Source organism: Anas acuta, chromosome 15 (genome assembly GCF_963932015.1).
Source record: "Anas acuta chromosome 15, bAnaAcu1.1, whole genome shotgun sequence".
Classification (NCBI taxonomy): domain Eukaryota; kingdom Metazoa; phylum Chordata; class Aves; order Anseriformes; family Anatidae; genus Anas; species Anas acuta.
Genome location: NC_088993.1, coordinates 1,117,367 through 1,144,191, shown reverse-complemented (window position 1 = coordinate 1,144,191; position 26,825 = coordinate 1,117,367). Strand labels below are relative to the sequence as shown.

At 37.2% G+C, this 26,825-nt stretch overlaps 1 protein-coding gene across 6 annotated transcripts in view; it reads left to right on the top strand.

Moving 5' to 3' along the window:
• The window catches only part of PARN (poly(A)-specific ribonuclease), a 66,930-nt gene that overhangs the window by 25,159 nt on the left and 14,946 nt on the right, over positions 1–26,825 (top strand). For all 6 annotated transcript variants that reach the window (XM_068699931.1, XM_068699935.1, XM_068699934.1 and 3 more), the window contains 3 exons: positions 95–150; positions 5,400–5,486; positions 11,746–11,820. In XM_068699931.1, coding sequence (XP_068556032.1) covers positions 95–150; positions 5,400–5,486; positions 11,746–11,820 — 218 coding nt within the window. The remainder of the gene's footprint in view (positions 1–94; positions 151–5,399; positions 5,487–11,745; positions 11,821–26,825) is intronic.

The following is a 26,825-nucleotide window of genomic DNA, read 5'->3' as shown; positions in this document are numbered from 1 at the left end:
AAGAAGCAACATTGAAATAAATGATAGAAAGGACAGCTTATTAAAAGGTCTTTAGGCATAAATTTGCTAATGGTGCTTCTCTGTTTTGCTTCAGGCTATTTCTTATGAGAGTAATGGACATTCCATATCTGAATTTGGAAGGACCAGACTGTAAGTAGCTTATTTCATTGTGAACTGTGGATGAATGTTACCACTGATGCTGTGACTCAAAAAAAAAAAAAAAAGAAAAAAAAAAAAAGAAAAGCCCTGCAGGCCAATCAAGTCCTTTACTAGATGAAGGCTTAACTTACTATCTACTTCTGTAATATGTCTTAGAGGTGCATGAATGTCTTCAATAGTGCTTATAGTGCTTCCAGATGAGTAGCATTTCTATGGGAAGACATTTGCCACATCATGCATTGAAAAGCTTAGAATGAAGGATGACCTTTTGTTAAATACTAGCTTAATATTATTAAAAAAATAAATAAATAAATAAATAAATAAAAAAATTCTAGAAAGATAGAAGTAAACGCTGGAGAGGAAAATGCCTGCTGTAAAGGCATGTATGTAACTTTCAAATGCAGTAGGTGTTTAGATCACTGATCAGTGGCTCTGCAGATCTATTGGAATGGTTATTTAATTATGTTACACACTTCTTTCCTCAGTTGTTCAACACTGAGTGGAAGGATAGTGTAGTGTACTTTGGGTTACTGAGAGAAGACCAAGCTGCTAAGCTGTGAAGATTTTACTGCCACTTGCTAGTCAAATTGCAGGATTGTTTTGATGCTTTGCCAAGAAGAGTTGCCAAAGAGTCTGTCTCTGAAAGTCTGTCTCTTTTATCTGAAAGCATCTGCATCAATCAGTTAGGGCTTGCTTCAGCAAAGTCTGAACCAGGGATACTTTCTAAGCTTCAAAGAGGAAAGTATATGTAAGGTGGCACTTTGACTACTTTAGAAAGTTTATTTCCACTCTGAGATTTCAACACTACTGTAGGTTGGGGAAGCTAGCTGGTCATTTGTTGCTTGTAGGTTGTGTTTTTGTGGAGAAGTAAAGCCACACAAAGAATAAGGCTACACTTCTGAGGTAGGTATACTTAGTTTTGTTTGTTTGTTTGTTTAAAAAAGTGCAGTAAACTAGGTGACTGTTACAAATATTGTTCATTTATTCTGTAGTATTATAGCCAGTTTGTGCAGTTTTTTCCAGAAAGATTGGAGTTCAGTAACACATGCTAGGTCAAGTGGTACTGAATATATGAAAGTGACTTTCATGATCTTATTTTGTTACTGTGCTTTAAAAACTTCCTTAAAAAGATTGAAGTTTCCACCAAATAAAGTAGAATGTGATTCAAATATTTCTCGCTTTGGTAGTTAGAAGGGATGGAGCTTTAAACAAAGGATTTAAAGTGAATTTTAAGAGTAAGATAATACTGGAGGCTTATGAGGAGTTTCTTGTCTCATTTAAAAAAAAAAAAAAGCATGTTGTGCCCTTTTTTGTTTTTTGAAGTAGTAGATTAAATCAACAAGACTTCACTTGTGCTCATGAAGTGATTATTTTCTTTAGCTGCTTCTGCTTCCATCCAGTCAGATGGTGAGGTGCTCATGAAAACCTGTAATTCGTTGACATGGAATTGCTAGCAAACTCATACTAGCCCGGCTCATTTTCAGTGAAATGGGTTAAAGCACTTACACAACTTGTGAGTTGCTTCTAAATTATATTTCAATTGCCATGATCGGACAGGTGACCACTTCATGTTTTTCTAAGCTGCATGGATTTCACTAACCAACCAATTAGATATGTTGCAACTTACCACAGGGTCATATTCTGGTCTTCTGTATTTTGGCACCTCAAAAATCGAGCTCTTTACTTGGTTTTGCTCCACATTGGTAGTCTACTCAACACAAAAGTTATGAAACCTATTTTCCACTGACTTCATTAAGCATTCAGTATTTTAGTCATGAGATGCTGAGTTAGGACTGTAATTTTTCCTGTTGGTGTGTTCATAGTGGAACTTCTGTGAAGATTTCTTTTAGTATTTTAACATTGTCATTGAGTTATTCTGCAATTATTTCCATAGAAAATAGATGCACTTAGAAATTGGTATTGTTGTCATGCCTTGTTTGTTTTAGGAACTTTTGTTTTACAGGCCTCCAAGTAGCTGTTGTGTCCTACTGACTTTACACAAGGGGTTCAAAAATTATTTGGGAATTAAAAATTACATGGGCATTTTGGAAGTGAGTGGGAAGGCTTAAAATTAAAGCCTATTAAAATCTGTGCCATCTATTCAGGAAACACTAACTATTGAAAGCTATGGTTCTCAATTTCATGCAAAAGTGAAAACCTTGGTTGGTGGAATAGAGTTACATCCAGAAACATACATCTGTTTTGCTATAATGCACATACCAGGCTGAGCAAACTTTGTTTATAGCCACCAGCCAAAATTAAACTTCAGTAATTACTAATGCTTAGTTATTTGTGGTGTGAGCAGTCCACAAGTCTTTTGTTCAGTAACAGTGCAAAGTTGCATCTTAACCAAATGTGGCAATAAAACCGAGCAGGTTTGACCTTGCATAATTGGGTTAAGTACATGTGAAACCTGAATATAGCAATAATAAGTGGTTGGTGGAGTGATTTTCCACCAACGGAAAATCACGGGCGGTCACCAGTGGGGTCCCTCAAGGCTCCATTTTAGGGCCGGTACTTTTCAATATTTTTATAAACGATCTGGATGTAGGAATAGAAGGTATTTTGAGCAAGTTTGCTGATGACACCAAACTTGGAGGAGTTGTGGACTCGAATGAGGGTGGAAAGGCCTTGCAGAGGGATCTGGATAGGTTGGAGAGCTGGGCCATCACCAACCGCATGAAGTTCAATAAGAGCAAGTGCTGGGTCCTGCACCTGGGACGGGGAAACCCTGGCTGCACGTACAGACTGGGCGATGAGACGCTGGAGAGCAGCCTAGAAGAGAGGGATCTGGGGGTCGTGGTAGACAGCAAGTTGAATATGAGCCAGCAGTGTGCCCTGGCAGCCAGGAGGGCCAACCGTGTCCTGGGGTGCATCAAGCACGGCATCGCTAGTAGGTCGAGGGAGGAGATTGTCCCGCTCTACTCTGCGCTGGTGCGGCCTCACCTCGAGTACTGTGTGCAGTTCTGGGCACCACAGTATAAAAAGGACATGAAACTGTTGGAGAGTGTCCAGAGGAGGGCTACAAAGATGGTGAAAGGCCTGGAGGGGAAGACGTACGAGGAACGGCTGAGGGCACTGGGCCTGTTCAGCCTGGAGAAGAGGAGGCTGAGGGGAGGCCTCATCGCAGTCTACAACTTCCTCGTAAGGGGGTATCGAGAGGCAGGAGACCTTTTCTCCATTAACACCAGTGACAGGACCCGCGGGAACGGGGTTAAGCTGAGACAGGGGAAATTTAGGCTTGACATCAGGAGGGGGTTCTTCACAGAGAGGGTGGTTGCACACTGGAACAGGCTCCCCAGGGAAGTGGTCACTGCACCGAGCCTGTCTGAATTTAAGAAGAGATTGGACTGTGCGCTTAGTCACATGGTCTGAACTTTTGGGTAGACCTGTGTGGTGTCAAGAGTTGGACTTGATGATCCTTAAGGGTCCCTTCCAACTCAGGATATTCTATGATTCTATGATTTTTGGACGTATGCACTATGAGTAAGGTCCACTGTGAAAAACTATTCTATTTTAATGCTGAGAACAAAAGACATCAGAAACTAGAGAAGTTCATATCAAACAATTCAGGAGTGAAATTCACTGTGGTGAGTCACTCGCATATCTGTATACCAAAGAGGAGAGACTCTTTTCCTGAGAGTTTTTCATTGTGGTTAAGTAGAAATCTTATCATATAATTCTGTCACAGAATCACAGAATTTCTAGGTTGGAAGAGATTTCAAGATCATCGAGTCCAACCCGTGACCTAACACTAACAAGTCCTCCAATAAACCATATCACTAAGTTCAACATCTAAACATCTTCTAAAGACCTCCAGGGATGGTGACTCCACCAGTTCCCTGGGCAGCCCATTCCAGTGCCTAACGAACCTCACAGTAAAGTTCTTCCTAATATCCAATCTAAACCTCCCCTGGCACAACTTTAGCCCATTCCCCCTCATCCTGTCACCAGGCACATGGGAGAACAGACCAACCCCCACCTCACTACAGCCTCCTTTAAGGTACTTATAGAGAGCGATAAGGTTGCCTCTGAGCCTCCTCTTCTCCAGGCTGAACAATCCCAGCTCCCTCAGCTGCTCCTCATAAGACTTGTTCTCCAGACCCCTCACCAGCTTTGTTGCCCTTCTCTGGACTTGCTCAAGCACCTTGATGTCCTTCTTGTAGCGAGGGGCCCAAAACTGAACACAGTACTCGAGGTGCAGCCTCACCAGAGCCGAGTACAGGGGGGCAATCACTTCCCTAGCCCTGCTGGCCACACTGCTTCTAATACAAGCCAGGATGGTGTTGGCCTTCTTGGCCACCTGAGCACACTGCTGGCTCATACTCAGCCGACTATCAACTAATACTCCCAGGTCCTTCTCTGCCTGGCAGCTTTCCAACCACTCATCTCCCAGCCTGTAGCTCTGCTTGGGGTTATTGCGCCCCAGGTGCAGGACCCGGCACTTGGCCTTGTTGAACTTCATGCAGTTGGCCTCTGCCCATCAGTCCAGCCTATCCAGATCCTCCTGCAGAGCCTTCTTACCCTCACGCAGATCGACACACACACCTAACTTGGTGTCGTCTACGAATTTACTGAGGCTGCACTTGATCGCCTCATCCAGATCATCAGTAAGATATTAAAGAGGACTGGCCCCAGTACCAAACCCTGGGGAATAGTTGTGTGTAGCTATGTCTTGAATTGCCTTTAAGAAATTGGTGCAGTAAATCATGTACCCCAGAGGTTTATTTGGTGCCTCTTTGTTTGAGGTTGGCCTCTCCTGGTGTAGTTTTAATTTAAAGAAGTCTGTTAGTGTGTATAATCTAGCTTGTGCCTACTGTTATGTAAAAAACTACATTGAACATTGTTTCACAATAAGTTTTTTTTATTGACAGAAAAATGGTATAATTGAATTATTGCTAACGATTTGCTTAAACTAGTTATAGCACGAGGAGGATGGTTTTTTTTTTTTTTTCTGTCCTAGAACTTGCCACAAAAGATGTGAATTACACGCAGCAGGAACTGCCCACAAAATGCTGCCTCAAGTACTAGCTTATCTGTATATCTACTTCATGCATAATTGCAAACATGTTTTCACTTGTGCTTGATGTAGTTTTATAAGTCTTGTCGTGTTTTCTTTAAAAAATAAAAAATAATAAAAAAAATAAAGCTATGGGACCGTATTAGGTAACTTTCTTTTAGGGTTTTCTAAAGATACCAATGGTAATTCTTATTCTAACAAGTAACTTCTTGTTTTGCAGTACAGCCTAAACGAGATCATGTTCTTCATGTTACTTTTCCCAAAGAGTGGAAGACGAGTGACCTTTACCAGCTTTTTAGTGCCTTTGGTGAGTAATATGATCTATACTTACATCTTTTCTTTTCCTCTTTTGTTAGCAAGTACCTCTGGGTTTATTTTTAATTTGTGGATGCAGATTTATTCCTAGTATAAGCAACGATAAGTGATCTTTAGTGATTTTGAATGGTGTCCTGTGGACTTGTTTTGTAGTGATGTGTTGAAAATGTCTGCCTTGCTGACCTGCTCTTTAGAAATCTTTGTTACTTGGTGCTTATTTCATATTGTGGACCTTTGACCCTTTTTTTCATAGCATCTCCTGGGAGGAGTTAAGGGTTTACTATATAGGTGGCTGAAGGGAATGGGAAAGGTAGATCAAGATCTGAGAAATAAGGTTCATCCCGCAGGGTACTTAAAGCAAAACTGCAACTTACGTGAGTTTAGGCAAGCAAGCTTTAAAATTTGATTTCGATATTGTGAACACCATTCAAGTTGGAGGAAACAACAACAACAAAAGCTATCAATAACTGGGTAGTCCTATTACTCCTCTACTAAGTAATAGTGTATATAATTTAAGGACATGGAGGTCCTTTGTAACTGGCATTGATCTCTTGATATGTAATTCTTGCAACAGAAAGCACTGGTTGTGCCTTGTGCTGTTAAAACAGAACAGGAGTGATCTTTCATAGGTCTGTAGCCTTATGTTGGTTGTTGTTTCCAAGATTTTTATTGTAGACTAGTTTCTAGTTGCTTACAGATAAGTAAGGTAATACTTCAAAAGACATCTTCTGGTCTTGCAAGTAGAAAAGGGACTAACTGGTTCTGTCTGTATTATGAAATGGACCTTTCCCCTTTTGGAGAAAAGCAAATGAAGAGGTGCCTGTGGCTAGTACTTGATCAGTATATACTGTAGGTATTTCAAAATGTTTGATTTTCAATGTTTAATGACTTAAGTCAGAGTTTGCAGTTTGGCAAAAAGATACAGGGCAAGCCTGAAACTAACCTCCACTGACAAAATTACTATGCTAACCATAAGGATATTTAATTACAAGTAGAGGGATAGAAGTCCTTCAGAATACTCTGTTGTTACTCTTGGGCTTGCTGTAGATTGCCACTCTGATTTACATAGTAATAGCATTTGTCTCTTCTTCACCTATAATTATGATTCAGTAATCTATGCAGGGTCTCTGAACATATAAAAATTGACTTGGTTCTTTCTGACTTGATCTGCACTGCAGTATGATGCCATTATGATGCAGAATAGAACTTAATATTCCCATTTGGTAAGTCTAGAATATAGAAAGGTGCTGAGATTCCTCAAGAGGTGGACTTACAGGATTAAGAACCTGTACAGTTTGGTATTATTTCTATAGGCTTTTGAAGGCTCAGCTATGTAAATTATTTTAACAATTCCTTCTTTTCAGTGCTGTTATAAAACGCGAGTATGTATCACTACCACCAGGTGTCAGGCTTACACATCTGAAATATTGAACAATTTTGAAATTGTTATTTCTCTAGTTTTTACGGATTCCAGAGCTGTGTGTTAGTTCTCTAGTTTTTACGGATTTCAGATCTGGATTTACAAATTCATGGTATTTGGAAAGTGCTTAATTCACATTTTATTTTAGGTTTATTGCCATGCAAACTGCAGGTGATGTCTTCCAAAATTCTAGGAACACCCATGCTTTTTCAGCTGTAGCTGGACAGAGACACAGAGTATGGGGTGATGTGAGGTTGACTTGCCAGAAACCAAAAATCATGGCAGCAACAGATATCAATTACCCCAATTACAACAGACATCAATTATCCCAATTTACAATGCCAATTGAATGAACGTAGTTTTAAATTAAACTTTTACCTGAATTATAATTCAGTTGTTAAATTACACAGTAACCTTAATCTGATGTTATAGAAAAATCATTTTGAACTTGTTTTAGTCTAGTACAAATTGAAGCAGAGTTGTAATCTTCCTTTAAGTTTCTGATGAAAGCAGTGAGACAGCTGAAGGGACTGCAGTGTCAAGCTTGGTACTATTTTACATTCCCTACTCTAGAATGGGTGCTTATGATTTCGAAGTCTTTCAGTACTGTATGCATACCAAGTTCATATCTGTTCATGCAAGATGTTTTTACAGTCTCATGAGTGAATGTAATTTCACTGTACAAGTACTTTCAGGAGTCAAACCCCTGTATTACACTTTGTGAGAGTATGAGAGTAATCTCTCTCATTGAGAGAGAGGGGAACACTGGTATAGTGTAGTTCATGGAATCATAGTGATTGTAATGCATAAATTGCTTTTAAATGTAACCAGTCCTTTTGTGTGTTTAAACCTTGTGCTGGTAGTCCAAGCTACTACATATGTGAGTTTTAAATGACCTTTTTAAAATGAATCATAGAATCTCAAAATTGGATTTGTTCCATACACTGTGATACTCGTTCTTGTTTCCCCCTGTACTTTTATCTCCCTGTTTAACTCCGCTTAAAAATAAAATATATATTAAAAAAAAAAAACTTGAAAAATATCCCCTTTAAAGGTAATCAATATAGTGTAACAAAAATTTTTAGCACACAGTATATGCAAAGTATTCTCCTACAGCACGCATTCATATAGACATCTGAGCTTTGTATAGTGTTTTTTTATTATTATTATTTGTATTATTTTTATTTTAATCTTATATTCCTCTATGGATTTCTGGCCTTTCTTCCCCCTCCTCATGCCAACATTTCCTTCAGCTGTTCTTGCTTTCTTTGTACTGTCTTCCAGCCAGAAAGGTAGAAGCTCTGTTAACCCTTCTCAGTTAATGTTTGCATTTAACATAGTCTTCAAGCCTTCTTCACAGAATAAAAGATTCAGCAGTTTCTTTTGTCTGATGTAGTGAGTGTTAATTTCTTTTAATTTTTTTATTTTTTGTTAAAGAAGATCCATATAATCTTTAATATCTGTGCTAAGGCTTTAGTTGTAAGTAGCAGCTGATTAGAAATGTGTAAGAATAGTTATACATGATATTAACTGTTCTGTGACAACTTCCTTTCGTTTTAAAACTTCATATATTTTATTAAATGTGTCTTAGTTGTTTAGTAACAAAATAGTGAATTCCCCCTGTATGTCCTTCATATGGTTTATGTTCTTGTATCTTCCCCATAAATATGTACGGGCATCTTTCTAAGAATTTCTCTTAAGTCTGAATCCTAGTTTACTTAGTCTCTTATACAGAAGATTTTCCGTACCTTTTATCATTGTGGTACAAAAAAAATGAAGAAAACCCTGTCTGAATGACATAATTTAACAGTATAATTTTATTCTGTAGATTTTAATGTTGTTTGCTTATTTGTATTTATATAGAAAGGTTTAAAATTTATTTGTTTAAAATAATAATAAAACCCAAACACACACATTACTTTCCACCTTCATCTCAGAAGCAACAAATCAGGTTTTAATCTAGCTAGGTGAAGATCTTTTTATTTCAAGTTCTAATACTTTATTTGACATTAACTTTTTTTTAGCAAGGGACTTTTGCCTGTAGTAGTGTAGTAGCAAATAGACAAGGGTCATTTAGCTAGCAGTGGTCATTTCAAAGTATTGAAGGCATTTGACCTATTATGAAAGTGCAGAAGAAGAAATCTTCTGTTTTAGTTCTCTAGAGGACTTATTTTAGTATTCTAATATTAATATTTTAGTATTCTAGAAGTATTCTATTACATTGCTGAATGTTGCTTATTTGGATTAGCCTTGCAGTAAGCTGGCATGCAGCTATGTTGATTGTTTAATATTGCACTTCAAGTACAGATGCATTTGCTTTTCAGATCTTTTTTGTCCTTTCACCATACTTTTGAAATACACAATATTTACTGAGTACATAGCAATACTTCTGGATGGCCTCATTTATCAATCTTGTTTCTTAAATTCCTATTTCTTAACAAAAAAAAAAAAAGCAACATATCTGAACAGAGTGTTTGCTAAGCATGGAGAATTGTGAAAGACCATTTGTTGCAGTTTTAGACTGCAGCTCAGTGTTCACTCTTTAATGTTTGACATGCTCTTACGATTATATATTTAAACTGAATAAATGTAAGTATAAAGATAGTAAGTATAAAGATATGTTGGCAGGTATTGAAACCCTTAATTATCTAAAATACCAAAGCCATTTAGAGTGCTGCAGCCTTACAGTAGCAATGAATAAGTGTCCGATCCTGAAATCATGTGCCATCATTAGATTGGATTTTTATTTACTTATTTTTAATTGGTACTTAATGGAAACATAGGCACTGATGTCCATTTGGTATCAGCTAAATTCATTCAAGAGATTTTTGGTCCATTGCTGATCCTCTGTGCTGTTTTATTCTAAGGATAGATACATTTGTAAGTTATGCAGGATAATTTTTCTTTCTGGTCTTTTTTGTTGTCTGCTCAAGATAGATAATGGAATTCATTAATTTCCATATAGGAGAGGGACAGAATCTGGACAGCACTTAGGTCTTGCAGAATTATGGAAGAATATGTCAGCTGTCTCAAAAAAAAAAATTCTTAAATTGTAATTAGAAAAATTTGTAATTTGAAAAATTTGCAAAAAAGGAGGACTCAATATTTAAAGAAATTTGGAGCAGTAAGTTGCCAATGTCCTTAGTGCAACGTTAATTTTTGCAGTAGTTTCTAATATTTAAAGAAAGCTATCAAACACACACTAATTTTGAGCTTGAATTTTAAATCAGCTTCGGCAGTTCCCATGTTGTGAAATGTTAAGTTGCCTAGATCTTGTTCTCCATAGAGTAAAGATCCTTACCCATAGGCAGTGAAGACCTGTGTTTTTCAAGACTGAATTATTAGAAGTTAAATTTGCCTTATGAAGTGTTTAAAGAAATTCTAACATTTGCCTTCTCAGTGAAAGCTGCTCTTACTAGCAGCCTTAGCTCTTTAATATAGGAAAATATCAGAAACCATACTGATTTGAGTATGGTTTTGGCAATGATCAAAATGATCACAACTTAAAGTTCTAAATAGCTGGCTACTCAGATGTATAGCATGCAAACTAAATCTAACTAGGCTTTTATTTTTTTATAATTAGAAAATCTGCTTATTATCTGGCTGGATTTCAGAAGAGACTTCTCTAACCTTGTAACGTGTAATTAAATTAAATTTTAATAGATTAGACATATGAAAATAAAAAGCGTTTTAAGTCAGTTTGCGTCTTTTTTTTAACCTTGTAATGTCTGAAGGTTGAACAGTGATGTAACATTATATAAACTTGATTTCCTTAGTCTCCCTGAAAAAAAGTTCTAGCAATTTTCAGTATCTGAAGTATACAAACAGTAAAGCACTTAGATAAGGACAGGAGATGTAAAGGGATTTCAGACTACAGTAAGTCCTTGTGTCTGGGATGAGAATCCTTGCTTATGCTTTTGCTTGTTTGTAAGCTCTTTTTGTGCTAATGTGACATTAAAATGGAATCGGAAATGGAATTGCTGCTTGATGAGTGGAGGAATGTTTTTCCAGTCACTGTTCCATGGTAACAGCTTCCAAATGAGGTGCACAGTTTCATGCATTTGTCCTTGTATTTACTCAAATTAAGTTTTCATTGCACATCCAGGAAATAGTGTATAGTATGGCACAAACCAGATTTTGATGATTTAGAGTGTTACAATACCTAGAGTTCTCCGCTTGTGTGAACCATCTTCTACCCCCATGCCCCATTCTTCTACTGGAATCCCTTATCTTGCATGTCTGTATGAGGAAAGTAACTGAGTGATAACTTAGCCATTCCATGCTGTGTCTTCAGGAAATGTTGCAGTTCTGAAGGATGGAGAGGTTTTTAAACCCAAAAAGCTGTTCTTTTTCTCGGTACAGAGCTGATATTTCCTAGCAAAATTGCTTCAAGTTTTTGTTTCAGTATTATACAGGACACGTGGAAGGAGGAATAAAAACAAAACAAAACAAAACAAAAAAAAACAACACTAAGATTACTTGAATTGCTAAAAGACTGGGGGGTGAAGCTGAAGCTATGAAGAAGCAGAAATCCTATAGGATCAGAAAGGTGTTATGCATCTCTTGCCTTTTTCCTTTTGGCCCTTACTAAGAGGGTTTAATAGTAAACAGAATGAACATGCAGCCCTAATGGCCACTGCTTTCTGAACAGTTCCAGGCTTGTAATTATACACCTTTACCATGGACTCCTGTTGACAAAAAAAGATATTCTCTGCTGAAAATATGCTTAGTTGACGATTTTGTCTTCCATGGCACAGCATATAATGTTGTGTTGACCAATTTTGAGACCTTCTTTTTTTGTGGTCATAACCATTTCTTTTGCCTTTTCTAGGTAACATTCAGGTGTCATGGATAGATGACACATCAGCATTTGTATCATTAAGCCAGCCAGAACAAGTACAAATAGGTAAGTGTTTCTGAAATTACTTCAGTACTAAGCCAGGACTTCAGCTATCTCTTGTAAAATCCTCCAGGCTAACAGTGTCTGCGATTCAAATGGCAAAGCCACTGAGCTAGTCCAGATCTTTTAGGAGGAACAAAACTCATAGTGCCTGCATGTGTTGCAGCAAAGACAACAAGCCCAAACTGGATTTAGTTGACAGTTTTCCATGACCATCCTAGGAGCCGAACCTGTAAGTAGAGTATGGCTACTTTTTTCACTTGATGCAGTGTTGTTTTCTTTTAAAGTTATTTACTGTCACTCTGCACAAAGCAAAACTATCAGGACTTTTATGATCTGTTTTTACCTCCAGATATCCGTGGGACTGATGCATGTTTGATTTCTTTCCATTTGCAAGTGAAAGCTGCAGTAGAAAGCCTTTTTGTGTGTTGTAGAGCACATGTAAAATAACTTAAATCTCATAACTCAGTCTGGATGCTAATGTGTCTACAATTTGTGTATTAATAAACAAGCAAAGTCTCCAGATTTTTTTTTAATCTTCATTTGAACTTTTGAGCTGAGCTTAGCTTTGAGACAAATCAATGGAGATAAGATCTACAGGAAATGTAGATCTTACCTTTAACGTTTAACTTTCTTGGAAATTGTTTTTGTATTTTTTTATATCTCTTCTTGTTTCATTATTCAGTAGATTTATATATTTTGGATTTTAGGAGAGGAGTTAGTTTTAAAGAAAAAACTGCATGACTGTATAAACAACTTCTAAACCTGAGTTCCGAATTCATATAATTACTATAGACAGTAACGTTACTTAAGTATTGTGCAAGGTAACACTCTTGAGCAAGCATCAAGAATTAGCCAAATATATTTGTAAATGCTTTGGGAATTAGATAATCCCATTTCACATTGTATAGATCACTGAACATCATACCTCATGTTCAGATTATCCACTTGCTTTGCACAGTAAAGGATAAATTGTTATAGTTACTGTGTTCATTCTGTTTCCATATCTGTGTCTGTTCTGTTTACACTGTCTATAGGAAAGAGTTGGCTTTAACATGCCAGTCAAAAGAAGCATGAGAAGATAGTCTAGGGTGTATCTGGTGCTAGGAAAGCTTTTCAGATGGTGATTCTTGCACCTGAGGAGTGAGAGGAGATAGTAGTAATTGGGTTAAGTATCATTTAATGGCTAATGAGAGCATAAATGTAAATAAAATCAGAGCTGAATGGAACAATGAGCGTGAGGTTAAATAAAATGCCAAGAACTGGAGGATTTAGGAGGACAATTATTTGGTCAGAGCAAAAAGCAAGTTGCTTGATTCTAATTGGTAGCAAACAATGGTTTTAGTAGCAGTGGTTTGTATAGAATGAAATGAGATTGGGGCAAGTATTGCATAGTAGTCATGTTTGCATATAGGGCAAAGAATGGACTACTGTTGTGGTTGAGGAGGGGTAACAGACTCTTGAAAAGATTGGAATTACTGGATTTAGTTGAGCATGTTTATGGTTGTTTTTGTTTTAAGCTTTTAAGAGGTGCAAGCTAATATGGCTGTTTACATGGGTTATGAGGATCCTGTAAATTGTAGTGAGTTACAAACTTTCATAAGGCTGTCTGACATTGCTCAGATGCACATAGAATCATGGTAAAAAAAAAAATGAAAAGTGACCAATGTCTCTGAATTTACTGGAAGTATTGCTTCCAGTTATGAAGAAAAGCAGTTTGTTTTTCAGATATTTTTTATTTAGTTGACTGTAGTTGGATCCATGAGCCCTTAGTGGTTTCTGGATTGAGGAACTACCCATAAACTTACTGCTGAGAACAATGACTGGAAATAGACCATTGTACATGATAGTTCTATGAGTGTCATCCCTATTTATTCAAATGCTCATGTCAAATGCTGTGGAGCCAGTAAGAATAGCAGTGTAGATAACACTTTTGATTAAGTGGCTGAAATCTTATCCCACTTTAGAATTATTCTGTGTGAATTCCCACACTTAAGTTCTAAAAAGAAAAAGCAGTGTAGAAAAACCCACTGAGATCACCATTCTGTCTTACAAAGCTAAAATAAAGAAGCTTTCAGGTTTAGGATGCATAAATACTGCGTTATTATCTAATTCTTTAACATTCTCTGAGTATTTATCATACTTCTTCATACATACTTATCTCTGCAGAGAGTTATGAGTACTTACCATCAGCCTCCCTTTAGCAGAAAGAGCATTGTTGACCCAACCTGTATTTAGGCAAATGGACCATATAACTCCTAGTGAGAAGTTACAAATAAAGAATTATGTCAAAATAAAAGTGGTCCCCTTTTAGCTAGCTGTGCAACTTGCTGACACTCCTTGCATGTCATCATCTCTGCATTATAGTCAGCGGTGCTACTGGCACGCCATCAAAGGTTCGAGGGAAATGCTGTTCATGCAGTAGTGAGCACGTTAGAAGTTTAGACTTAATCTAAATTATGTTCAGTAGAAGTGTACTCTGGGCTGTGTATTTGCGAATGATGTTTGTGAAGTAGGAACTTATCTGAAATGTCTGCAACTTTTTATTTCAGACTGATTAATCTTACTCAGTTTGGTTTCAATGTGCGAGGTATATGCTGAGAAAGAATTGAATGAAGGGTTGGAATTGTGCCACCTTTTTGCATTTCCAAAAGGATTTGTCTTTGTGATGAATTACAACATTATTTTTTTTTCTGGTTTTAAGTTGATACCTTCATGTACAGGATATCTGTAAATCACAAAAGCAACTTTCTGTCTGTACATTTTCCACCACCTTTTCAAACTGCTTGCTTGTTTCTCTGGGCACGACTTCCAAGGCTATTAGTTTTATATATATACTTGTGTGCATGTACATGTATGCACACATAGTGCTACAGTAACTTCCCCACTACTGTCAATTGAGTTAATAGCCCATTGTGTGCCAAGCATTCAGACATATTCACCACCATCACAATTTTTTTTTGTTTTCAAGTTCATTTTGTTACAGCAAATAGATACTGTGGAAAGAACTGAATGTCTGCAGAATATATAAACTGAATCTTTCTGGCACCCGTGTCTTTCTTTTTAATGCATTGACAAACCGGGAGGCTTGTTCTGTGGCCTATGTGCTAGGAAACAAGTTATTTATTTGAAAGCTCAGGTGATTATAGCTTTCATAGATTTTTATGAAATCAGGTTAGTAAAATCTTATATACTGAAAGTATTCAGCCAGCCAAGCTGATAAACTACAGCAACTTCAATTACCAAAAAGCTGTGCGATTTTTACTGTAAAATGGCTTAAGCCTCTTGGTTTTTGCTGTAATAAATAAATCATAAAATCAATTCTGTTATTCTATTTCCTGATTTAAAATTCTTTAATGAACAGCTTTGGCAATAAAAGTCACTACTCGTCCTCGTGATTTAGTGGGCTGTGTTTAGGTAAAGAACCTAGGAAAAACTAATGATGTGGCCTGTTTTGAACCTGTTTATATAAATATGTCTGCATCTTCTGGACTATAAAACAAAACAAAACAAAAAAACAACATCAGAGCTGTCAAACAATGTGATACAAAGCAAGACGTTGCTGCAGACATGTTTATGCTTACCTCTTAAGAGTTGCTTCTGGCTTTGAGTTGGTATTAATACATGTAACATGTGCAATAAAAACATTTATGGAAAATAAATGAAATGAGAACATGATGGATGTGTGGAAGTTTCCCCATATTTATAGGGTGGTTAGATTTGGCCTCAGATATGAGTTTAAACACTGTAAAAAAAAAAAAAAAAATCAGATTTGTTTTGAATCCTTTTAATGAGGAGAATGTGTGGGAAAAATTATGAAAATCTGATTTGTTCTATAATAATCTGGATGGAGTGTTAACTGATTGGATGCCTACCAATTTTTTTTAGACGTCATTCAGATTTGGAAAGTATCCTTATTTTTCAGTTGCAGCAGTAATTCAAATACTGAATATTGGACTGAACTAATGTGCAGTTATAAAATTGAACAGCAGATCATTTGAAGGCTGAGTCGCAGGCACCCCTGCATGGGTGTGCTCAGGATAGCCAGTTGATACAATTGGTTTGTACGTTACAAACTTTCCTCTTCTGCCTTTTTCTTTTTTCATCCTTGTATGTGTTTAAAAAAAAAAAAAAAAAAAAAAAAAAAAAAGTTGACATCTGTGATTACTTATACAATGAGTTTGGTATATAAAGGTGGCACTGAAGTTGTGATGGTCTAGTGTCCCAGTTACAGTGTATCTGTGCTGCTGCTGTAGGCTGTGCCAATCAAGGTGCCCAGCTGGGCGTGATAGTGCCAGAGCAGGTTCCTTGGGAGCGGACAGCTGGCATGCAGATGGTGAAGGAAATGGAAGGTGTGGTGATGTGAATGGGCAAAGACTAAGAAGGGACAATAAAATACATGTATTTTAAAAACATCTTTAAAACACACAAAAGCAACAAACAAAAAAAAAACCCTAGGTGAATGCATGGGTGCAGTCAGACTTTTTTTTCAATGAAATACATGTAAGACACTCCTGAAATTTGATGTGTGGAATAAATGAATGCAAAAAGATCTCAGATGGTTCTACAGGTGTGATTGGGCAAGTTACTGCTTCCATTCGGACACAATTAGTGCCAGGATTTCTTAGTTCTTAAGAGCTATATTCAGTTCCCCAAACTGTGTGCTAGCCTGTATTACCTGTGCAAGTGCTAGTTTTACATAACTGATGTGTGCTGTGCTTTGGAAATTTTAACCTGTTTCTGATTTACTGAGTCATGTTGACCTGTTTGTCTAGCAGTATAGCAGTAAGATGTTGCAAGATTTATGCAGCTGTTCAAAAACTAATCAAAAGAATTGAATAAATATTCAGTATAAATGAATAATAAAGTGACCTCTGCTTGAATTCTCAAGCTGAAACAATTGCTTTGGTATAAAACAGCTTCTGTTAGCTCAATATCCCATTGTTGGAACCATTTAGCTGTGAATGGGTTTCCTAAAAGCATCTGCCTAAATTATTTATTAGCTGGTTTTCTGTAAGTGTTTCTGAGGTTCAAAAAAAAATATAACGTCTTTGAAATTTTTTGCTTTTCATTTGAGATTAATTTCTACCTGATGAGGAGGGGATTTTTTTATTCAGTTTGTGTTTTACGTTTCAGATAATAAATTATAATTAATTTTGATTCTCATGCTTATCCTTTGCATCAAACAAGTGACAGATCTCCTAAACCATGATGCTTTGTATAGGATTTTGTGTGCTGTTTCTGGTGCTTCTGTCTCTCCTGGCTTTATTTTTTTTATGGACTAAAAACTTGTTCATCTTGCACACTAGGAATATGCTGGAGATCTCATGTTAATATGCATGAAAATCAGTTTTAAATATGTAAGTAATAAAATGTATCTATTCATCCCAGTGGTCTTCAAAACAGCATTCCTGAGTTACATAAATCATGAATGGTAACCATAAAGAGCCAGTAAAAAACCCTTGATAAAACATTGGTCCATTGACTTTTCTTCTTGGAAAGAATAAACCTGTTTTGCTAGATTAAACTAATGATTAAACTGTTTGACACGGCGATCCGTAGCGTGTATGTGGCAAGGAAGAGCAGATTCCAGTTCCTAGTTGCTGAAGTGTTAACCCAAAGTATCTGAATCTTTGCATGGTATAAAAAGACTTGTTCCCTCTTCCTCTTTCTTTCCCTCTGAAACAAATAGGGGAAAGGGCAGGATTTTTATATGCAGTTTTGGAGCTGCTCTTAATTTTCAATCCGAATACAGCATGCTTAAAACACATAAAACAGAAACCTCAGGAAACAAAAAGCAAATTCCTTAACCTTCTCATTTTGCTTTTTGTAATAATGTCCAAGAATTGTCGCTTAATTTGGTTATTCATGTGACTTGTGTGTTGGCAGCATTCCGGTAGCTAGCAGAAGCAGCAAAGCCTTATTCTTGTATAAGACAATATTACCCTGCAAAGTCTGAAAGCTTCGGTGTCAAGTGGGAGCTGCATTGAGACAAATGCTGGTTAACCACTCATAGGCACCACAATGCTGCATCCCTGGTGTCTGTATGTGCAACCTGTGCCTGCGCATTTTGAGTTCTGGTGGGCTGTGCTATTAGTGTCAGTTCTTGTTGAACTTGCCACATTGACATGCCAAAGGGAGTAACCAGTCTGTGGAAGTGATGGTGTAGATTACATGCATTGTCACTTTTTGCACTATGCTTTGCTGTAAACTAAGTTACTTACATTGTGAAAGAAAAATATTATTTATTTTCTGTTGAGGTTTGCTGTTCAGAGTAGGTAATTACTGAGAGCTTGTTAAAGAGTTGTTGGTTGATACTCCTTTTGTTGAACATATGGGAGACAGGGCTCACTGTTGCCAAATTGCACTTCATGAGTTCTCAATATTTCTGTCAAACATTGAGCACATGCTTTTTAAGTGAGTGACAAAAGATAAAGCAGTATGAGCCTGTATAAATATAAAAAACTTCAGAATGAACTCTTGGTGCACAACTTCTGGCTCTTATGACTTCCAGCTTGATAAGCTGGAAGGTAAGCTTGCTTCTGGATGCTGTTCAGCTTCATATATTTATAAAATTGGCTTTTTCTTCTGGAAAGGTTAGTATGAAATAAATACTGTTTCAATGCATCTTCACTTAGAGGAACCTGCATCTCATACAAATATTCTGGAAATGGTACACTTAGGTGCAGTTTAATAATGTCTATGTTCTGGCTACAAGCAAGTCCTACAATACTTTTAAGACCACAGCTTCAATTTAAAAGCAATTTTAATTTTGAAAAGGTTCCTGAGAACCTTTTTCTCGCTGTTTTCAAATGTAATAAATACAGTTAACCAGAAATTTTAAGTACATGTGAAAAGCAACTGCTCATCCTATATGGCAAGCATTGAAATAATGTTAAGTTTTTCCATGTGTTAATGCCCTGATACATGAGCTCATACAGAATTACTGCATGCAAGATATCTTCTTCCTCTAGGCACTGAGTGGAGCAATGTATTTAGACAGCAGGGGAGCAAAAGACTAAAGCAGGTGCAGCAGCTGAAACTGTGATAGCCTTTCAATGATTTTTGTTTAAATCGCTAATCTTTCTGAACCTGTGAGTTCTCAGAGAGGACTAGACTTCATACTTCACCAGGGTATTACAAGGTTTACTGTACAATCTTCTACTTAGCATGAATACTTACCAATGCAATTTAAAGTTGTATACGAGTGTATTGAGATTGTGTGCATTTCAATTTCTTCTCACTGAATTTGGGGAAGTGGTAAGTAGCATCTACTGCATCACCTAGATTCTTTAAAGAATTATGTTCGTGCAAGTTGGATTTCTTAAACCATGTTGCCTTGAAGCTGCATGTTGTTTTACAGAAGATTGCAGGGATCTTTGTTCCATGTGTATGCAGGCAACGTAAGGGCCTGAGTGAAATGGTTTCACTGGGATGTCTAAGACAGAAATTGTGCCTGAGCAGTGAGTCTGTAGGTTTTGCACTCCTCATAGGCAACAAGAGGTATCAAAATGGAAAAGTTACAGGTTTTCTTTTATTGATGGTATCAGTGCATTTGTTTCATGCATTAGGGAACTTGCTACTTCTGGCAATGCAGTGCAACCATTCTCCAGTGTATCGCCCAGTATGGTGGGTGGGCTTGTTACCTGTGTCTTAACAGTGACCTGGAGCATTAATAGGCTTGAATTGAGAACTGCCTGAATTGCTGTGAACCTGCCTCTGTCACTGAACAGCACTGCCTCGAGGATGTGTCCAAGCTCAGTTCACTACTTCCTTGATCTGAAGTTATTAACAAGCATCAGAAATGTCACCAGATTTGCAGGAGTTTGCTTCCTGTGACTGCTCTGCCTTAACTGAAATATTTAATTTGCTGGCATTAAAATGTAGTTAATGGTTTGTGCCAGTTGTAATCCTTCATGTATAAAGGGCATGACTCTTGTCCTACTCTAACAGTGACTGCTTTCCTTTTGCTGATTCTGTGCCCAGAAAAAATAAATAAAATTGCTGCTGGTTCAGTGGGGATCACCTAGCTCATCAGCAGGTCTATAAACCAGAGAAACATCATAAAGAAGGGCATGAGACCATGCAGCTTGCAGGGGCTAAGGAGCAAGGAAGGAGATTCCCCCCGTCTGGTAACAGGCTGTTAGATGAATTCAGCTGCCTAGCTAGCTAGCCCCACACTGTGGTATGCCTTCCAGAAAAAATCTCAGATCTGAGCAATCCGTTCCCAACATCTACTGTTACTCAAAGACCTATCTTATGGGAAAGGAAGTGTTCTGTACATTGTATACTTTATGTATATTAACAGATCTGAACATTTTACTAGTTCTACTAGCATTTCTGTGCTAGTACGTGCTGGCAACGAGGTATGGTGAATTTTGTATTTGTGTGATTCAGGAGTTTTGTCTGTAACAAGAAGTGAAATTGTTGAATGATATATTCTAGTCCTTGTCTTACATTAGAGCTGGAAATCTAAAATCACAACACAGCTGTTTTACAACTTTCAACATTAGTGATGTAGAGGACAGATTAGGGATGGACTTGCTGTTAGGCACCTGTGGCAAAGTTTTCTTCTCATTGCTTAAAAGACAAAAAGCAAACAAACTAACAAAAAACAAAAAACTAACCCTGTGCCATGCAAGTTTGAATATAAGTTTCTTATTAATATAATCTTGGAACTCTTTTGACTAGCTTTTCATCTGTTTAGCATTTTTTTTTCAAATGGGTTAATTTATTTCACAGATTCTGTTTCTATTACTGAGGCGTTTAAACAGGGTGCAAAGGCAAAACGGTTTGACTTTTTTTAGTACTTAAACTGCTACTTTAAGAAAGTTAAAATCCTAACAATCGGTCTACATGTATGTAGTGTGAAATGTCTCAGTGGACTGTACTGTCATCTGTGTTCTCTGTGGAGAGATTTTTTTTTCCCCCAGTAGCTGCTCTGTGAATGCCAAATGACTTATCTACCACGTGCAGCTGTGCACTGTGGAGATGAGGCAATGATGCCATTCCGATACTTTGTTGGCATACCTGTTTACAAGGAGAAGCTTGATTCTGTGGCACCAACAAACCTGTATAAAAAAAGCATTTCACTTTAATTTTCTACTTATAAAGTTCCTATGTACATTTTGTGCAAGAATGATACACAGGGTATCTACAAGCATGTTAGACATGTTTGGTATTTTTATTTAAAACAACAACAAAAAATTCTAAGTAAATGTTTACAATGTGGAAATGAAAAGAGCATAAGAGATTTTCTTTGCACATGTATCTGAACTTCTAAGGATGTTGTATCACATCCAAGTAAGTGCATGTATATGACTAAAATTTACATAAAATATTAGGCCTAGCACTGTGAGGCTGCAGTTTCCTGTCTGTGTTTTTAAGAATAATGATAGGTATTGTAAATCTAAGAGTCTTGCCTTTAAACTGTTCCTAGTCCTGTTAAATGGCAATAGAACAAACCCAGGATATCAGCAAATGCATAGAAGGGGAAGACAGCACCTGAGGAACGCCAAACATTGTTCAGTGGGCGCATGTGGTTTTGTTTTGCTTTGTTTCATACAAATATAAAATTCATTTATTGCATATTTTGTTCTGGTGCTGTGGGAACACACAGAACAGTCAGTAGGCTGTTTCTTTTAAAACTCCTTTATAATATTTGGGTTTAAAATACTGTCTAAGGTTCTTTTCCCTTTCTTTGCTATGCTTTGTACTTGGCACTTTTTTTTTTGTGTCTTCTTGTCTGTAAAACTCTTATTTCAGATCACCTGTTCATTTTCCCGTTTTCTTCAAAACAGACAGTCAGACTCATTTTGGTTTGCTCTCTGGCTAACCTGGCCATTGTCCTTCGCAAGGTGGAGGGCTGCTTTGCCGTCACACTGACACTGCTCCCTCTACCCTGATTCAGGTTTCAAGAAATGACAATCTTTGTAAAGCAGTCTTTTATAAAAAAAGTCTGTTTTAAAATCTGTGTTAACACGTTCCACTGTCTTTAGACTAATACAGGAGGAGAAAATAGAGATGGTCAGTGCCATGTACAAGTTGATGTTTTCAGTTCTGATATAGCCTGCAAATAGCTGCTAATCCCATGTGTAATTTAGATAGGACAGATCCCTCATTGTAAAACAGCTTTTGTCCACCAATCTCCAGTACGCTGGTTCTGTTGACCAAGGAAATACATCTTCACTATCCTTATTTATGTTTTTGTGCAGTTAGTATGCAGCTTGTAAAATTAGGCATGGAGTTAAATAACAAAATTGATATATTTAGTGACTTGTAAAATAGTGTCCTTAACACCGTGACTTGTCCTTGTACATTTTGTACTGAATTCTGTACCTGTGTCTCAGAATGAGAGTGGTTTATTCAAAGGTAGGATTTTCTTCATGGACTCCAAAGAATAATGTAGTAGCGATTTATTTATTTATTTTTAAACCAACATTTTTAGACACCTTTTATTTCTTGCTGTCAGAGCAAACTCAGACTTTCCCTTCGTGATGCTTCAGTGCAGGATGATCCTAGAGGACTTTACTCAATCTAATTCTTGACTATCATGTTATTTTTTTAAAGAGTTTGCAGTAAGTTTTTTTTTTTGTTTTTTTTTTTTAAATTCTTAACCTTCCTTGAGGACAAGGATCTTGAGGAGCATGTTAATGAAGTGTCACTTCATTTGGTAATGCTATGCAAGCCCGCTGTACTTACCTTGGCATGTGCAAAAGGGCTCAAATGTGGCAGCGCAGCTGTTATGGCAAATGGAAAGCAGGTGATCTGTAGCTGAATTAGCAGTTATTTTTGACTCCCTTCAGTCACAGTTGAAATGTATTTGCTCAACTCCATGAGAAGTGGACCTGTGCAGGATAATTCTGCTGAAAGGGGAAAAACTACTTTCAAGGTAGTTTTGTTTTAATAAAAGCTCTAGCAAGGGGCGTGCTAAATACATCCAACTCAACAAACTACCTGCCTTGCTAGTGTGGGTTGAAAACCAAAGCTTTAAAGAATCGTGCCTGTCTTGTGTAGGTGCTTTGCGCTTGGGAACTGATGGGGCTTTAGATGGCTCTGAGAGTAGCAGCATCAGATGGATTTGCTCCCTTAAAACTCCACTGTGCTCTTCTGCTGTTTGGCTTAGAACGGCTGATTTGAAACCCAACAGTTTTAAAGCAGGATTTAAAGAAGCATTCAGGTGTTGCTGTTGAAAAAGCAAGCAGGTTTAGCTCGCTTTTTTTTTTTTTTGTACATATTATTGAGATAAATATACCTGAGAAAGTGGTTTTGTCCACTATGTTTAGTTGGGTTTTGTTGTTCGTTTTTAATTATTTTGTCAGAGCTAAGAGCAACATAGGGCTCTTAGTTACTCTTAAGGTCATTTCTCTGAAAATTGCTAGATAATACAATAAAATATCTAGTTTAGGATTTTGTTCTCTTGAAGTAGTAAAAAGTGCACAAAGCTCATGAGGTTGGATCTGCACTGTGTTTCTGTATTCGAATGGCTGCTGCTTGTACTTTCCTCTGGGGTACTGCATAGGCACGAAGTGAACAATCTTTTGGAAAGAAAACAAAAAAAATAGTAGTTTATTGGTCGTTTAAAAGGCATGGTTAGGGCCAGTGTAGCCTGCCTCCTTCCTAATCCTAAGGATTATTTATAGTTTCACAATTTGTCCATTTACTTTGGTGGGGGAAGGAATGCGCTACCAGCCTGTCGCTGTTCTTACAGTGGTTTTTATTTTGGCTGTCAAAACAGACTTCTAAGCGGGGAAAAAAAAATGGTAGTGGAGTCATTTTTATCATATGTTTTTGTTTACTTGTTTGGGATGTCCTGGTCCTTTTGGTGTGTGAACGAGGCATGGGGTCTTGTAACCACTTATGCATCACCAAGGGTTTTTGTGGTAGTGCTTGGACCAGCGCCTGGTGCCAGCCCCTCTGCCAGCCCTGCTCCTTTGTTTTAGGCAAGGTGATAGCCAGGGAGCAAGTTAACAGGGTAAGATTGGGAACTAGTTGGCATGTTTAGAGGCAGCAAAGAAGCTGTGAGTGGGCCTGTTCTGAAATACCTTGGATACAAAAGAAAATTGTAGTTGATAAAGCCTAACCTGTATGTAGAAAACTGGGATAAAAAACAGAACTGGATAATGCAACACAAGGGAAAAGTGGCATCAAATGGCAGCAGAAACATGCAATTTATAAAAGAAGTTGGGAGTAGTGCATGGCCGGAGCAGAACTGTGATCCATGAGTTTAACACTAAGGAATGTTTAGGGGTATGGTGAGTTATGAGGCCAGTATGAGACAGACTGCCACGAAAAGGCTGACCTGGGAGAAATCGGAGAGGGTAGGAAAAGAGCAGCAGTAAACAGAAATATTGGCAATTGGTGAGGGTTTTGTCAATCAAGTTCACGTATCTTTCTGAGAGAAGCCAGCAGAGTGTACTCAATCCTTTTAAATGTTGAATCAGCACTAGCAACTATCAGTAATTTTCATAATTTGAGAGGGAGAGGTTGGAGAAATGCATTTACAATTTCTGGTCTGACTAGTCAGTTGTCAAACAGCGTAGTGCCTTACAGTAGAACTTTTTCAGGTATACTGAAGTCTGAAAACTGCTTATCAGCTAAGTGGGGGTGGGGGAATATTGCAATACCAGTTTCACTAATGTTTAACATAATGGAGGTCAATTACACTTCCATTGATAAAGTCCATGGCCACATGATCATGTGCTGTTTCTTTTTGGAGAATTTTCATTTATGACTTTTCTGCCAATATGTTAATATGTTTGTGTGGGTGATCCCAGCCATGACTGGATGCTTTGTGTAGTGGCCAATTTAATTCCATTTAGGTTAATTAAAATATATATTCTCTAGTTTGGGATGTGTGGTCTTTACTTCTGCTTTCTGTTTATAAAATAGGCACTTGTTAGCTTCTTGAGATAAGGAGCTTTATTTTCAAATTGGACAATTTAAAAAACAAATGGGAAAAAAAACAACACGTGAGTCACGAGTAATGAGAATAAAACAAAGCACTGAATTAGCTACTCACAATTTGAACACCGTCAGTCTGATTTGAGGGAGTAGTCTCAAAGCATCTATGCAGTTTAATACTTCATAGGTGATATTTTACTTTTATCATTTCATAAATTTGAGTGTTTAGTATCACAACCTTAATCTGTGTAGTTCTTTGTGATTTATAAATTGTGGTTATTATAAGGATTTTGCTCTGTATGACAGTAATGACTTGGTGAAAGAGCATCTTTGTACACATTCCTCTTGGGTCACTCAGTGTCAGCCAGCCTGTTTAATAGCTTGCCTAATAACTAGGGAAGATGCTGTCATCTAGAAATCTTTCCTGAAATAATATGCAATTACTATTATTCGACTTCAAGGCAGAAACTTAACTTTTCTTTTAAAAGCTGCACCCAAGGTAATGAAATGCAGCCATGTGGAGCTGGTGGTTAGTATGCCAGGTTTCTCACAAAAAAAAAATAATAAAAAAAAATTGCCTTCTCTATGATTTAAAAACAAGTAAATAAAAACCTTATGTTCTCTTCAGTTTGTTAGAATTCACCAGGTATTCTAGCAATGCATTTCTTCCATGGGCACTACAGGGTGAGGTAACTGTATTTGGTTTGTTTGGCAGCAGGGACATTGTTCACCAGAAGAGCATCAGAGAGAATGTATTTAAAACCCTTAAGGGAGCTGTTTTTCAGATCAGAACCGTGCAAGATTAACTTGTCTGTGTGGCTCCATAAAATTGTTTATGTGCCTTCATTTCGGTTGTTCAATGCATAAAGCGTTTGCACTTTAGCATATTTTATGTCAAATTCAGTGTAGAGTTATATCCAGCGTTTATCTTTTTGGAACTTTTTATATGCATATACATATATGTAAAAATATGTATGTGGCAACAGGAACATGTTGCATAAAATACAGGTCTTGCTTCAAGATAGTGTTTTTGGACAGACAGTTCGTCTAACTTTCATACTGATAATTTTTAAGAATTATCTTTAGGCTGATTCATAAGGATTATTTTTTCCTTATATATAAGCAGAGTTTGCCAGGGAATTAAATGAACGAGCCATAACTCTGGTTCGTAGTTTATAGCAAAACAAACAATGTGAAATGATTATTGTGTTTTAACAAGTCAGTATTTATCAGATGATCCATGGTAACTGTGTGCTTGATTTTAGCAAGTAAAAACATGCTTGAGTCTAACTAAACAAACTTTACCCTTAGGAATGTCAGTTGGCATGCAGTAACTTCAGTGAGCATTATTAATTCATTTATGATGCCCGTACTGTAACTTCATGGACAATAAATATGCTCCTAATTCTTCAAACAGATCCTATAACTTCACAGTTCAAAATAAAGAAAAGGGGGGTGACGGGAGGTATGTTTAACATGTATCTGGTTAATACAGCAGTCTCATGAGACTGTTAATCATAATTACAGTTACCTATTCTTGGGATTAAAATTAAATATAAAAACGTGTTGTCGAGTTTTATGTACATTTGAAAAACTTCGTAGTTTTGTGTAGGCACATGGCACAAGTCATGTGCCATGACTTGTATTGCAGATGCTTAATTTCATGTTACTGCAGCCAATATGCAGAATAGAAGATTTTTTTTCTGAAAGAGAAAAAAAAATCCACTACCTTACCTGTCTGAATTGCAATGTCAGAGCATGATATGTGTTGTGCATGGGCTAGGGGTAGTACAGAATGCTCTGTATTTAAGATGGCAGTGCGTCAGCTGGGATCAGAAGGTTGGTTATGCATCTGAAATTTCTATGGTAGATGTGCAGTAATAAAATTGGGATTTTATCTCCATTTTACTATTATGGTATTTTAAAATGTGCAGCAGACATGCATGAAAAAGAATGTGTTATTTTGTTTCTTTGTTTTAGATTAAAACGGGTTTGCTGGTTAGTTTACAATACTTTCTTTCAGTGAGTTAGGCTGAAAGTGGTAGAGGACACCAGCTGACAGCCAGTTTAATTTGCTGATTCATCTGTTATAGTGATGACTTCAGGCC